The 15,780-nt window shown below is 40.3% G+C and overlaps 1 protein-coding gene across 2 annotated transcripts in view; it reads left to right on the top strand.

Annotated features, from left to right (window-relative positions):
• Nucleotides 1–15,780, top strand: part of SLC4A4 (solute carrier family 4 member 4) — a 348,568-nt gene that overhangs the window by 280,605 nt on the left and 52,183 nt on the right. For both annotated transcript variants that reach the window (XM_045284208.1, XM_045284209.1), the window contains one exon: nt 11,633–11,824. In XM_045284208.1, the coding sequence (XP_045140143.1) occupies nt 11,633–11,824 (192 nt within the window). The remainder of the gene's footprint in view (nt 1–11,632; nt 11,825–15,780) is intronic.

The following is a 15,780-nucleotide window of genomic DNA, read 5'->3' as shown; positions in this document are numbered from 1 at the left end:
AAGGGCACAGAGCAAGAACAGCCCCCCCCCCATTTATTTATGTATTTATTTTCTGTACTTTTATTGGGGGCTCTTACACCTCTTATCCCAATCTCGACATTCCTCCAGTGTGTCAAGCACCTTTGACATATGCCGCCATCATCATTTTCAAAGCATTCTCTTCCCACTTGAACCCGTGATATCAGTTCCCCATTTCCTACTCCCACATTCCCCCGCCCGCCCTCCCCCATGAGCCCTTGATAAGTTATAGATTATTATTTTCATATCTTACATCGTCTTCCATTGGCCCTCACCCACTTTTCCATTATTCGTCCCCCTGGGAGGGGGTTCTAGATTGATCCTTGTGATCGATCTCCCCTTTCTCGCACCACCCTCCCCTAATTCTCCTGGTATCTTTACTCTCATTGTTGGCCTTGAGGGGTTTATCTATCCTGGATTCCCTGTGTGGCGGGCTCTTATCTGTAGCAGTGTGCACGTTCTGGTCTAATTCGATTTGTAAGGTAGTATTGATGTCATGATAGTGGGGGGAAGGAAGCATCAAAGAACTAGAAGAAAGTTGTGTGTTTCATCGGTGCTATCCAGCACCCTGCATGGCTAGTATCTCTTCCCTGTGACCCCTTTGAGGGAATGTCCAATTGTCTACAGATGGGCATAGGGTCTCCAATCCATGCTGCCCCCACCCCCACCCCATTCACATATGATTTTGTTCTGGGTCTTAGATGCCTGATACCTAATCCCATGGACACCTCATGATCACACAAGCTGGTGTGCTTCTTCCATGTGGGCTTTGTTGCTTCTGAGCTAGATGGCCGCTTGTTTATTTTAAAGCCTTTAATACCCCAGATGCTGTATCTTTTGATAGTCGGGCACCATCATCTTGCTTCATCACATTTACTTATGCACCCATTTTGTCTTCAGCAATTGTCTGGAAGGTGAGCGTCACAGAGTGCCGGAGTGTTAGAACAAAGTGTTCTTGTGTTGAGAGAGTACTTGAGTCGAGGTCCAATGTCCATCTGCAGCCTTAATATATAGATATGAGAACAGCGTCATTTTTAATATATATTCATTAACAAAACCTACCATACATATTTAGGGAGTTATTGGGCATAGTACTTAAGTGCTCAACTGCTCACTAAAAGGTTGGCCATTTGAATCCACCAGCTACTCCATTGAAAAAAAGACTTGACAGTGTGCTTCCTTAAAGATTTCCAAAGATTTGGAAATTCTATGGGGAAGTTCTACTCTGTCCTATAGAGCCATTATGAGTTATAGTCGAATAAACAGTAACAAGTTTGGCTTGGATTTTAATTTACCATGGACATTTACCTTATTTTTATCGATGAGAAAAACTGAAGCTCCGAGCGGTAAATGACCTTTCTTATCAGGCCATACAGCCATATATTAGTAGAGCAAAGCTATGAACCGAAGTCTGGTGTCCTCCTAGACCTATGCTTTGTGTCGAAATTTATGATTCCTCGGTTTTTAGGAATCCTTTGTACTCCAGTACAACAGTCCTATCATGGATGCACTAATAACGCACCTTACTTAAAGGTTAAAGTGCCATCTTCAGCATTTCTAAGGAAAGAATATATATACATATATGCATGCACTCACATAGATATATAAATGTTTATGTGTTTCTATTACATGTATGTGTGTATATATGTGTGTGTGTATACATATATTTGTGTATGTTTTATTGTTCAGTGTCATCAGTAAAATAAAACTCTGCCTTCTGTATCATCCTCACAATTGTTATGTTTGAGTCCATTGTTACATCTATTGTGTCAACCCTTCCGGTTGAGAATGTACTTTACCAAGCATGATACATGTGGTGTGTGTTAGAAATATGTATGTATTTATGAAGGGGTGACTTTTATTTAATTTTTCTTATCTTTTGTACATATCTATGTTTATATGTATATTTTACATATGCGGTTAGATGATTTGGAAATGAGCATGAAAGCGGTAATATGGTTTATTACCCTCGATAAGAAGTACCCTTTACTGAGTACTTACTGGGTGTCATGCTCCTTGTATGGTCTAACTCTCATTGAAATGGTGTGTGACTTTGATGTTACCTCTATTTTATAGTTGAAATAGAATCCTAAAAAGTTTAATAAACCAATAGATAATAAAGCCAAGATTTGAACTTGGGACTTTGTAACTCCAAAGGCTGCCCAGTTTTCATCCTTGGGGGATTGAAGTAGCCTACTGCTGTTAAAGATACGGAGCTGTGGTATCAGACTGCCTTGTTTCAAACTCACGGTTCCACTACTATTCAAGCCTTCTCAGTTCCCCAACTGAAACTAGTGGTAAAACGCCGACTTCATCTGGGCCACGGTGTCAGGTTAAAAGAAGGAAGGATTTAGCACAGGGGCTGCAAGATTGTCATTACGCACTGTTGTTCTTTGTTGAGGTATTATCTTTCTACCAGGACACCGTGCCTTCATAACACAGACGATGCAGAGAGAGAAGAAACTGGAAGCCACTGCTTCACTTGTGATAGACCACTGAGTCCTCTGTCTATTTGGCCACGCCAGTCCTGTTACCTGGCCCCTTCCCTGGGGGTGCAGTCATCCAGGCTTAATCGGCTTTTTCATTTGAGCCAAAATTAGATCGTGGGATAGGGTGCTGTAAGGGTGGCATGCAGACATTGGGCACCTGTCAAGCTTTTTTTTCTCACCTGGCCCTGAGAATATCCTCTCAGAAAAAGAAACAACTTGATTTTTCATTAGCTCGAAGGTAAGCTTTCTTGTTCCTGGTGGTAGGGTTTCTTTCTATGTGGAGAAAACGGGACAATCTGAGGCTTCGAGCATGTAAGCAAAGTTTCTGTCGTTGATTCTGACTCATAGTGATCCCATGTGTTACAGAGGAGGACAGAGTAGAGATGGGGTTTTCAATGACTGACCTTTCAGAAGAGCTTGTCAGGCCTGGTCTCTCTTCCTTGGTGCCCGAGTGGGTTTGATCTGCCAGCTGTACAGCTAGAAGTGGAGCACTGAATTGCTGAGACCACGTAAAGACTCCAGGCAGAGATGTAAACTCTGGAATAGCCTTACTTTAAAATAAACTGGCAGCGTGTTATTATTCATTATTAGAATCGTAGTGTCTTTATCTCTTTCACCCCTGCCAGGTTTTCCATAGAATATACACTTGCTTTATTCCTTCATCACGTGTGCAGAATTCCTTGGAGGTCCTTGTGTAACTTTATGACAGGCCACTGTTGGTGGGTAAATGTGGGCTGGGTCTGTGCCCGTGATGCCAGTGAGTTCTCTGTTATTCTGGTCTGCATGAAACTATTAAAGTGTTGTTAAAGATTTGGTTTATTTCTTCTTCGCTCTCTTTGTACTGGATCTTTCTCCTGCTGCTCTGCCAGGGATGGAGCAGCCAGGAGCGCTTAGCTCCTACCAAGCCCTTGGCGCTTCTTGGAATTGTATTTATTCAGGTTTCTTTCCTTCTTTGTCACTCTGATTTTTTTAACTATCATTTTTGCAGTGTATCCCGCTTGTTTTCATCATGAGGGTGGGAATGATGTCATGGTCTCTTGCAGTGTTCTACATTTTAATCATAGTTTTGATATTTCACAATGATTCATATAAACACAGGCAGCTATAGCTCAAATACATGTGTAAATCATAAAGCAAGATTGCGAATATGGCTCACCTACTAAGAGAAATAAACCTAAAAGAGAACACAAGCTACTTAATTTAGAATACTTGACCATAAGACTTTTATTTATTGTATTGCTCTCATACATATATATATTTATATGTATATATAAAGGCACATAATTTAAAATCTACTACACAAGGGGAATAATGTAAATTTTATTTATTGAAGACTCCCATGTCTACATGAAGATTCAGTTAATAATGAGACTAAGAGAATTATCACATTAACATAAAATCTGCTTGACAGTCAGACATGGAAGCAGATGTATTTGGATTTGAAGTTCCTTCAGGGTGAGTCTAGGGGTTACTACTCATTTTCATGGATATCATTGTGTATAGCATTCTTCTGATTTTCTCCCATTGAGAAAATCAAGCCTAAAAATTGTCCATAAATCTTATTCAAGAGTACATATGTTTATCTATATATATTCACACATATACCCATCCATATATAATATAAAGGTTTTTAAAAGATGAAAATAAAATTTAAAAAATGAACCTCCCTATTGCATCAGCTAGCTTCAGTGACTATAAACATTCGTCTTGTCACAAGTATTTCCCTACTCTCTTCTTTGGGGAAGATGCGTCAGTAATTACGTTTTTAAAATATTTCCTTTTGATGGAAAACATACACAGTAGTTCATACATATCCTCAACACTTGAATTTTAACATGTACGATTTGACGACATTGGTTTTTTGGTGGCATATTTTTGCCACCATTGACTATTAAAGTATTACTATAAATTACTCCTGTGTACTTTAGAGTTCTTTCATCAATCTGATTTCAAACAGATAATTCTTTAAAAGAGCCTAATGCTCACGGCAAACATATATCGATAATTTGACTAACTCATCGTTTACTTTGAAGACCACTTGAGCGTGTAGTTTCCGTTCCAGCTTCCAAAACTCTCATCACAACAGATCTGGGTATTTCTCCAGACTTACTGAGTATATATAACAAGTCGGAGCTCTGTAAGATTTAATATTGTGATCCACATTTTCTCTTTTGATTAGCCTTTATCTATTTGGTCTTGGGTCAAAAGGTTAAAGCTTGGTGCCGGGCACTATCCAGTCTGGGTCTTATGGCAAACGTGGTAATCATTAGCGGCAACTAGATCTCCTGTCCAATTCTGTCTCTCGTTTCTGCATCTCCTGTTTCCTCAACTGCTCCAGGCTGGTAGAAACCAATTGTTGTGTCTTGGATAGAGGCTCGCAACCTTAAATTTTAAGATAAATCCATCAATATGCATTCTATATTTAAGAAATATTAGCAGATCCACTTTTTAAAAGCAAGGTAATTCTCTTGAAAATGGGTTCCAGACAAATAGACTAAAGTTTTTTTATGAAATTCACTTGGAAATACCTGTAGCCACATAGTCCACCTTTGAATTGTCTGCCCTTCTTTCCTGTTACACAAAGGATCTACTTCTTTTCATCTCCCCTAGTCATTGCTAACACTGCAATGTGTTGAACAGTCCATAATTTTTTAAAAATGTAAATCATTTTATTGGAGGCTCTTACAGATATTATAACAATCCGTAAATCAATTATATCAAGCTAACTTGGACATATGTTGCCATTTTCAAATATTATCTTTCTACTTGAGCCCTTATAATCAGCTCCTTTCTTTCATGCTCTCTTTCTAGTGCTGTATCTCTTTCTTTCTACTAGGACAGGAAGAAACATACATCTTATTTTGTCCCTTTGAGTCTCTTACCTGCTGGTTTTTGTGACTTACCCTGCCACTTTTTATTCATCTTCTTGACCTGATAGCTACTCTCCTTTCTACTGTCTTTTGAATATGAGAATTCTGCTAATACCAGACCTTCTTTAAATATGTCCCAAATATTGCACGAGACATGCTTACACAAAGAATATTATCCTTTAACTTAAATTAAAATGCATCCTATATTCTTCCTTTTACAATCCACATTTGAAAGTTTTTTAATTTGTGCTCGAGATAAAAATGATAGGCAAATTGGTGGAAATTATCCTTGAAACATGATTTTTATGGGGCTCTTGCTTTTTGTGTTGTTGTTGTTGTTCTTGATGTCACTTGACACCTCTTCTGGAAATCTCTCTCACACTCAATCTTTGGGGACCCAGCCTTATTTGACTGTACATTTCTACCATGACTTATGCTGCTGTCCGAGCAGTCTGCATCTTGAGAATCGTGCTCACTTTAAGGCATTGCCCAGCGTTCTGGCCACATTGATCCTTATGACACTCCTTTATTGCTGCCGAAGTAGAAAGTCCTCATTGCAGGGACACCGGAGAACAGAGTATTTTCCCGGGCTGTACTTTTCATACGGGTTAAGCTTTGCTTTCAAAGTGCATTCCTCAGATGATACGTGAAGATGGGAAGAATCATTTATATAACTTTGCTTTTTCTGACTTGTCACAATATGAACATTAGTATGATCAAAACCAGAATCACCTACAATATATCAGTCACTATTTAAAATGGTATTCCTGAAGTCATAAATATAACAGTTTGCCAGACCAAAAATGCGTGATAGACAGATCTTATAGAGTTCTATTTTGCTGCACGAGACTTTTGTATTCTTTTATTTTTTAAACTTTTTATTATGATTTAAGTGAAATGTACAGAGCAGATTATCAGTTCTACATTCAACACTCATCAAATATCTCATTGTCTTGCCTTCTTTCCAGCATTTCCCTCCCCTCTACACTCGTCTCTTATTGGATATCGCCCCCCCTCCCCCAGACTACACCTGTCTACTTTCTAGTGTGTGCTTTCCTTTTACTTCTCTTCCCTGCCCACTTTTGGTAATCATCAAATTCTATTTAGTGTGAAAATCTTCTCTTGATTTTTAACAAAATAATAGTGGTTTCATACAATATTTGTCCTTTTGACTAATTGTATTCAGCGTAATACCATCTAGGTTTATCTGTGCTATGAGGTGTTTCATATATTTATCATTATTGTTTGATGTTGTGTAGTATTCCACAGTGTGTAAATATCAAATTTAATTAAGCATTTTCCACTGGTGGGCATTCAGGTTGTTCCCTTGAGTTGCTATTGTAAATGGTGCTGAAATGAACATGGAGGCAGGTGCATATATCTGGTATGGCTCTTACATCTTTAGGATCTATACCAAGTAAAGGATTTGCTGAGTCATATGGTATATACTCAATCTGGGGGGAAGAGCCATCCTGCTTCCTATAGTGGCTGTTCTGTTTACAATCCCACCTGCAGTGTGTGAATGACCCAGTCTCTCAGGAAGCACCCTCTCCAACCTTTGTTGTCCTCTGTTGTTGTTGTTTTATGTATTGTTAACTTTGCTAGCCATAGTGGAGGGAGTGGTTCCTGATTTTGATTTGCATCTCTCACGTGGCCAATGGTCATGAGCATTTCTTCATAGGCTTGCTGGTCACATGAATGAAGTCTTCTTCCTCAATCTCTGCTCATATTTTCTTCTCATTTTCAATTGGATTGTTTGATTGAAATTCTGACGTCTTCTATAAAGTTTGAAGATTAGTCCCTTGACCAGTATAATCACTGCATTTTTTTTCCTTGTCTGTGGGTTCTCTTTTTATTCTTTTGATGAAATATTTTGATATTAACGCTAATGTTTAGGAGATACCAGTGACCTATTTTGTCTTCTGCTTTATCTGTTTTGCATGATGTTTGAGGTTGTGCTTATGCTAAATTAGGACCACTATGTCTGTCCCTCAGAAGTAGATCGCCAGCCCTTTCATTGGAGGTGCTTCACTGTAGGTCAACCTGGAACCTCTTCATTTGTGGCTGAGTCCTTACCATCTGTAGCACCCAGCTTCTTGAATTAGATTAGTTACAGCGATTGTAGATAATGCTTAATAAATGCTGCAAGCAGTGCTTTTAAAGCAATGCTCTTCTCAGACCAATGTGGACTCCAGAGAGGTTATTCAGGAGCGAGAGGTGGGATCTGTGCCTCTTACATAAGTACGGCAGAGCAGCTCAGCTCTTTCTCAGTCGTGAAGATTGGGGTGCTGGTGAATTACATGAAAAGGATGCTTGCTGATCAATAGAGATGTCACTCTAAGTCAGTGAGTTCTAAGTGGTAACTTGTGCTTGTGCCCGTCTATTCTTTTATGCTCCCACAAATAAATCCAAACCCATTGTCATCAAGTTAATGCCAACTCCGAGTGACTGATGTAGGGTGTCTCAGCTTGTCAATCTTTACAGAAGCAGACGGCCACATCTTTTTCTCCCACGGAGCGGCTGGTGGGTTAGAACCATTGTCCTTGTGGTTAACAGTCTAAAACTTGCCCAGGAGCAAAGCAAAATGTCCCTCTGAAGCCAAAACATCATTGCGACCAAAAAAAGTCTGTTTCAAAGATAACAAAGTGACATTTATTGGAGTAGACGTCATTTAAATGGATGTTTGTGGGGATTAAATTATCGGTTGATTGTGTAACATCTCACTTTTCATATTTACGTATGTGGTTCAATAATGGGTCAGCCATTAATCCTAATGCATAGTTTGTCTACAGTTTGGACCTTATGTGGAGTTTTATGGTATCAAAATCTGATTGATATTAGCTTATATGCAATAATAACATTAAAATGAAACAAATTATATAGATGTCTTTTCAATGATGTCTTAATAGAATTGTTTATCAGATAGGGTTTAAGTTTTATAGGAGGGGGAAACTCTGTGTCTTGAGAGATAATATATACTGAGATGAATATGGTGCCAGAAGTTTCTTAAGCTGTTAGTGAATCATAGTATTTTGAGGCTGAATTTTCTGTACACTACTTTATACAAACAATTCTCTGAGGCTTAAAAACTGTGAATATTGACCGTCTTAAGTTGATGTAAGCAAGAAAGCACAGCTATGATTACATGTACACCTCAACCTGAGTCTGCACGGCAATGAATACCTTGCCCATTGGGATCGTTTTAATGTGGCCTATCTCTTTGGAAAACTGTACTTATAAAGAAATAGTTAGCTGATATTAAGGTGCAAAAATGAAGTAATAGTAAATTTTTGCCGATTTTAAATAGAGAAATCTGTTAGCTTGTATGCCCTCTAAATTTTAAATATATTCTGCTAAAACTTTCATGTTCAGAAATCTGAGAAAATAAAAGGATTAATCACCGTTCAGAAGCAGAGCTTGATAAAGGCATCATTATGCAATTCAGCCGTTTGCACGGTGAAGCTGCTATAGGAGAAAGGTTTCAGGGATGACCGAAAGCCTGTTTTTTATTGACTTACATAAGTACTTTATCTTTTGAGCTCTATAAAAATTTGAACTCTATCTGGCCAAAGGTCCTGGGTTATCTTATTTTTCTGACTAGAGTACTCACATCAAAAGAATTAATTGGATGGTAAAGAATGGTAAAGGTATGTTTGATGTGAGCTAGAACTGCCTCTGAACGACAGGGGTAATTTCTTTTTCAGAATCATTTCAAAGGTATCACCAATCATTCTTCTCTCAGCACATTGCATATCCACTGGCTATGAGCCCGGAAGAATAAGGCTATGGGTAATTGAGGTATTCCCAAGCTGAGAAACCCAGCCCTTACCCCTGTACCCATGACCATGTTGGCTTCCATTTAGACAAATAAGATATGTCTCTCCAGGAAATAGTCATAAGTAGTGTCTGAGCAAGCTCTCTGAATGGCAAAGGAAACTCAGCTAATGGATAGGTAGTTTACAAGGCTCAAATATCAGTAAAAAGAGAATAGCTGCAGATGTTTTGCTGAAAGAGGGTATTGAACCACCAGGAAGCTGTAATCCCTGGAAGTGGTCAAGCGGAAGGCGCATGTTCTCTCTCAGCTCCATTGACTGCGAGGGCTGATGAGCCTGAGGACACACTTCTGAGTTTGTTTCATACTGACTTCTCGAAAGAGGTCCCCAGCCTTAGAACCTGTTGATCAGTTATTCAAGTCAGTTGGCGATTTTACATTAGACTCTAGAGGCTGAATCTGCTGTGAGTATTTAAAAGACATGTCACTTAGTGCAGGTAGGGTCTGAATAAAGGGGAAGCAGACTAGGACAGGGGCAGTGCTAAAGTGATATCATCTTAGCCAGAGTTAGCTCCAGCATGACCCTGTGGGGAGTCTAGAGCACAGAGGGGACCACACAGTTGTTCCCACTTGGAGCAAAGATCGAGTTTTGTACTCTGTTACTGTTGGGCAGGAAGGACTAGTGGCACAATGGTTTAGTGGCCGGCTTCTAACCCAAAGGTAAGTCATTTAAAGCCATCCCTGACTCAGGAGGAAAGGTGTGTCCCATCTTCTGTAAAGATGTATCGTCTTGGGAAACCCTGGGGAACCATTTTTCTCTGCCGTGCAAGGTTGCTATGAGTTGAAATCAACTTGAAGCCAACAGGTTTGGTTGGTGTTGGTCAGTGACTGGCCACAGAAAGGTCAGCATTTCCTGTCCAGGAGTGCTTGTGTGACTAAAGGCTGTTCTTCAAAGAAAGGCAATGGTAAGCTGAGAGCTATTATTAAGAGCAGCTGGAGGACGGGTGTCCAGGCCCCAAGCTAAAGGAGTCTCCTCCTTACGCAACATCGGGAGCCACCTGTTAGAAGAGCAGCACAGACATGATAGCAGTAAATGCGACAGAAGAAAATTGGAAAGTTAGCCTGTGCCCTTGAGGGTAACTAACATAGCGAGGAATATTCCATCGACAGCTCCACAGCCTACATGGCATTCCCACACATTCTAATAATGGATGGTAATAATTATTATCAAGGAGCCCTTTGCTAGGTAAGTGGGGAACTGCTAACCTTAAGGTTGGTGGCTCAAGCCCACCAGCTTTTAGGAGACACCTGCTCTGTGGAAAAAGCTAAGTCTGTCTGCTCATCTATCTCTGAAAGCCTATGTAGGATCTCTCTGAGTCAGAATCGATTCTGCAGGTTTTATATTGATTATCGAGAGTCAACAAGTCAGAGGAAGAGGAAGCTGTCTATTCTCAGAAAGTTATGATCTGTGAGACTCATAGGGGCAGTTCTACCCTGCTCTACAGGGCCACTATGAGTCAGAAACAACTTCATGGCAGTGAGTGAGTGAGGGGGTGAATGAGAGTCAACAGGACAGATGATAGGGAGCTCTATGACAAGGCTCTACATATAACCTCCTCCCTGAGGGATGGAAAGCGAAGAAGTGGGTGAAGGGTGACATTGGACGGTGTAAGACATGACAAAATAATAATAATTTATAAATTATCAAGGGTTCATGGGGGTGGGGGGGAGCGGGGAAGGAGGGGAAAAATGAGGAGCTGATATCAAGGGCTCAAGTAGAAATCAAATGTTTTGAGAATGATGAGGGAAACAAATGTACAAAAGTGCTTGGGCTTGACACAATGGATGGATGTATGGATTGTGATTAAGAGTTGTCTGAGCCCCTAATAAAATGATTTAAAAAAAAGAACAAGTAGAGGGCATTAACATGTTTATAGGATTTAATTGCTTACATTTCAATCTAGTTATTTAGGGAAAAATAGAGCTTCCTGGGTAAACTGACTCCAATTTTTATGCCGTTAACCAGTAACCATTAGCCATCACTAGAAGCATGAGAAGCTGAGTACCACTAACGTGAAGTACTGTTTGACCAACAAAGTACTTCATGGGATAAAGCATTCTGAGACGTGGGCTATTCTTGTGTCCCCGTTTTCTCTCAGGAGGGTTGATGGGGAAGAAAGACTTCATGGTTTGTTTCTGTTGAACAAATGGGTGATTGTAAGGCTTTACCTCAAACTCAGGAACAGATTCCATCCTTCTCCTTGTCTTTTCAATAACGGCAGCCTCCTGCCCCTCCCTCGTTACCTGTTACTCTGTTAACACCTCATCCGATTTCACTCCTGGATGGTTATTCTCAGACGGCTTCACAGCAACATGTAGCATAATCCCTGTAGACAGAGCCTGTCAAGTGTTCAAAGCTGCTTTTGGTGTGTCAGTGTTCTGTAGGGGAGACAAATGAATGTTTTACTGTTTTTCTTCTGCAGTACCAGAACACTACTATCGACTGGACACTTTTGTCGGTGAAAGAGTGCACGAAATATGGAGGGAAGCTCGTGGGGAACAACTGTGATTTTGTTCCTGATATCTGCCTCATGTCCTTTATCCTCTTCCTGGGCACTTACACCTCTTCCATGGCTCTCAAGAAATTCAAAACGAGTCGTTATTTTCCAACCACAGTAAGTACTACCCGAGTTTTAAATAATTCTCATTGACTGTACACTGTATGGGTAACCATTAACTCTCACCTACTGCCCAGTGAACCTGTAGTGCACCACTTTCCAATATGATTTTGTGCGTTTTAAAAAATAATGCATATGCATATATATTAAACACAACTATAGTCCAATTCCCAAGAAATCTTCCAAGGATCTTACTCACATAATTCTATCATAAATTCTGTCAAAATTCTGTCATAATTCTGACAATTCTGGAAGGAAAAATAGTTGTATTCTCTCTAATAATGCATGAATAAACAAAAACACCTAAATTCAGAGTGCTCAATTACACAGCAAAGAACTCATTTCATACTGATCTAGAATGCTCTTGTTATTGCATTTCTCGTCAGCTTTACTTATGAGTAGTTTAGTAATTGGATTGTGGCCTTTGGGAGCATATTAAAGAATAGGTACAAGTGTGCGAGTGTCATTTGAGCCAAGCTGTCCATCCCATAATGATAAAGCATCAGCATGGACAAACAGATCATTGAGGAAGGTTGCGCAGCCCTCCTGTCTCCCATGAGCATGCCTGGGGGAACTTGAAGTCGAACCTGTGGGGTTTTTTTGAGAGACTACAAGATAAGACCAACATTTTCTTGGTGACATTTTGTTGTTTCATCTGAAGAAGAGGCTGAGATAATCCTTTGCTTTACGATTCTTAGTGTTTAGAGTGTCCATATTTCTTCAGGCATCTTGGCTGTGTCTGATCTATGCCACTGACCTGCGCGGCACGGCTGACATCTCAGGAGCTCAATTCTCAGGTTTTGCGCAGAAGGAGGACGGGAAGAACTTCAGAAGATAATGAGATGTACTTGATGAAACTCTTTTGCTTAGAAGAACATGAATGCATTTGCTTTTAGATAGGGAAAAATGGACTCAGATTCTTCTTCTAAAATAAAAAAAGAGAAGAAGTTGGTGGCTAGGGGGAGGGGTGGTCCAGAGGGCCATTAGTGAAGCATGCTGAACTTTCTGGCTCAAGAAATGAAACTTTGGAGTTGCCATCCTTTCATGGCCCCTGACTGCCAAAGTCTGATACGATTTAGCCATAGGAGGTGGAGAATTTATTGTGCACATGCCAGTTGCAATTTGAGATTGGTAGAATAGTTTCAATACTAAGACTAATAGACAATGTTATCTGTCTCTGTAGAAATTGTTTTCTTTAGTAGTAACTCTCAAATTTAAAGTTGTTCATTATACATAGGAAATTCTTTCTCTTATGAGAGCCCAAGAAATTTGTCAGGCATTGATACATGAGGTTAAGAAAGGCCAGAGCTTGTGGAAGAAGGATTACAATACAATGTTATTTCTTTAAGGAAGATTAGCAGAATAATTTGAGATTGTATGTACTAAATTAGGCACCCCGAGGGAGCAATGATTGGCACTCAGATGCTAACAGAAAGGGTGGTCACTTGAATGGCAAGCTGGTGGGGGAAGTTCTAGTCTGTCAGGCTGCTGTGTGTCAGGAATGATTTGATAGCATGAAACAACACCATGTCAAATCATTTTGTACACAGGGAGCAGATAATGTATATGATTCTTAAGGGCAGGGTGGAAGTGCGTGGGTTTATTCAGCCTGTAGATTCCTCTTACACACTTATTCACTTCATGCTTTCAGCTTATTAATAAGACCACACATACATTGTACACAAATTCATAATGACACCTTTGTGCTATCTCATTTGCCCAAATAGCTTTCCATTTAAGCTAGCATTGAAGAGGTTTTGTTCTAAGGTAGGGATAGACGAGCCAATCTTTTATTTCTGTGAAGATAATCAAGGTTAACTCCCTACTTGCTCCCCTGGACCGACAACTTAGATGAAACCAGCATGACACCACGGACTTTAGGGTGGTGCGGAGATAATCCAGGAGGCTGCAAAAGCAGACACCTACACTTTATCCTGGATTATGGGCGATGGTAAAAAAAAGTCTTTAATTGGTAGGGGGCAATAAGGAATTCGATTTTTCTGAAAAGGGGACAGTAGGTCAAATAAGTCTGAGGACCTAGCTCTAAAACGATGGATGTGAATCCTGACAGCAGTGCACCTTGCCGTGTATGATGTACTCTTCTCCTCTAGTTTGCACAGCCCTCCCACTCCCAGACAGTAGAGTTAGTCAAACGAGACCATAAACTTGTTGAAAACTATGATAATTCTCTTTTAGTCCTCATGTCAACTTACAACATTGGATGCAGACTAGAGGTACTCAATTTTTCTTCAAATTATTGCATAATTTATTCATGAAGAGGGGGGAATCAGACACTTTTATGCTTTATTGATGGAAATGTGACTTGATTTAACCTCTGAAAAAATTAATTTAGCAGTATTTATCAAACTTAAAAATCCACAGATCCTTTAACCCCAAAATTAAACTTCTAGTGATTTGTGCTCAAATTTATCTGCACCTATATACAATACCAGCACTGTTATTGTCATTGCTTACTGTAGTAACAGACTGATACAATACAGCCCCAGGAGGCTGGTAAATCAACTTAAGTGTAGGTTGTCAGTGTTTGTTGACTCGTGGAAAACTGATCAAGTAGAGGTGAGTGCTAAATGCTGTGCAAAGAGTCTCGTGTAGGATGCAGGAGCACCAGCACTGTCGTTAACTAGCTGTGACTCCTGTGACAGCTAACTCTATATATTTTAGTTACCTCACCTGTAAAGGGAATGTGTGGCTAGATGACGATTAATATCCTTTGAATGCTATTTTCAAAGGCGATCATAGGGTTTAGGGAAATCACAATAGAGTGCGCTACCCTCAGGGGGATTAACAGTGAATTTGCCATGGTAGGGGAGTGGTTTATGTGCTGCACTGCCGACCACAAGATCAGCAGTGGAAACCCACCAGGGATTCTGCAGGAGAAAGATGAGGTTTTCTGTTCCTGTAAATATTTACAGCTTCAGAAACCCAAAGGAACATTTCTAGTCTGCCCTGATAGGATCACAGGAGTCAGCGTGGACTCGAGGGAAGTGAATTTTGTTTGCATTTAAGGCCCAAAGGAAAGGGAAGCGAAGAGAGAAGGCTTCCTGGAGAAGTGTGATGGCTTCGTGAGCTCCTGCTGGCACAGCACAAATATTCCCTAGGGTCGGCTTTAAAGAATGGAACATTTGTTTCCTACAGGTTTGGAGACTAAGACCAAATCAGGGTTTGGGCCGCGGCCATTTCTTTCGTGTTGGTAACCAGGGCCTCCTCTTGTTCCCTGGCTTGTAGAGGAGCTCTCTGCCCCTTAGGTGCTGGTCTCTGTGTTTAATCTACTCTTCTCTACAGGACACATCTTACACTGGTGTCGGCTCAGCATAACATGAGATGTTATGCAGAGGTCATTACCTGACACCCACATACATGTTATTTTTGATAGTTGCTTTGGAGTCCACTCTGCCTCATGATGCTCCATGTGTTTCCTGAAGCTTAAAGTCTGGGACCTCTCTGAAGCCAGTGACCAGGCTTGTTTTTTCAGTGCCTTTGGGTGGGCTGAAACCACATCGCTTTGGCTAGCACTTGAGCGCTTCACTAGTTGCATCACTCATGAACCCCTTGGTAGGATTCCAAAAGATACTTTGGAAGACACAATTCATAATATGTGGTAACCTTGTATTGAGAGATTCAGCCAGTTAGAGACAACCTTCAAGGAGAGAGTCAGAGAATCAATATGTTGATCTTAATATCTTTCCTGGCTGCCAACTGGCCAAGCAGAAGTAGAAACCAGGGAGTCGGGACCTCATTGTAGACCTTAAATTATAGGTCAGCATCCTACCACAGGAAGGGTGAAGGAGGTCTGGTGTCAAATGGAAGATTTACATGGCCCATTTAGCTTTTTACTTTTTTTCTTGATCAAATTAAATTTGTCAGCGACTCCTTGATTTTTGTTCAATAATCTGAGTCCTTACGCTACCTTTGCTTAGACCAGGTACATAATA

This window comes from Echinops telfairi, unplaced genomic scaffold, assembly GCF_000313985.2.
Source record: "Echinops telfairi isolate 266 unplaced genomic scaffold, ASM31398v2 ScPeMD7_7468;HRSCAF=8506_0, whole genome shotgun sequence".
Classification (NCBI taxonomy): Eukaryota; Metazoa; Chordata; class Mammalia; order Afrosoricida; family Tenrecidae; genus Echinops; species Echinops telfairi.
Note: the sequence above shows the minus strand (reverse complement) of the source record. Positions and strands in the feature narration are given on the sequence as shown.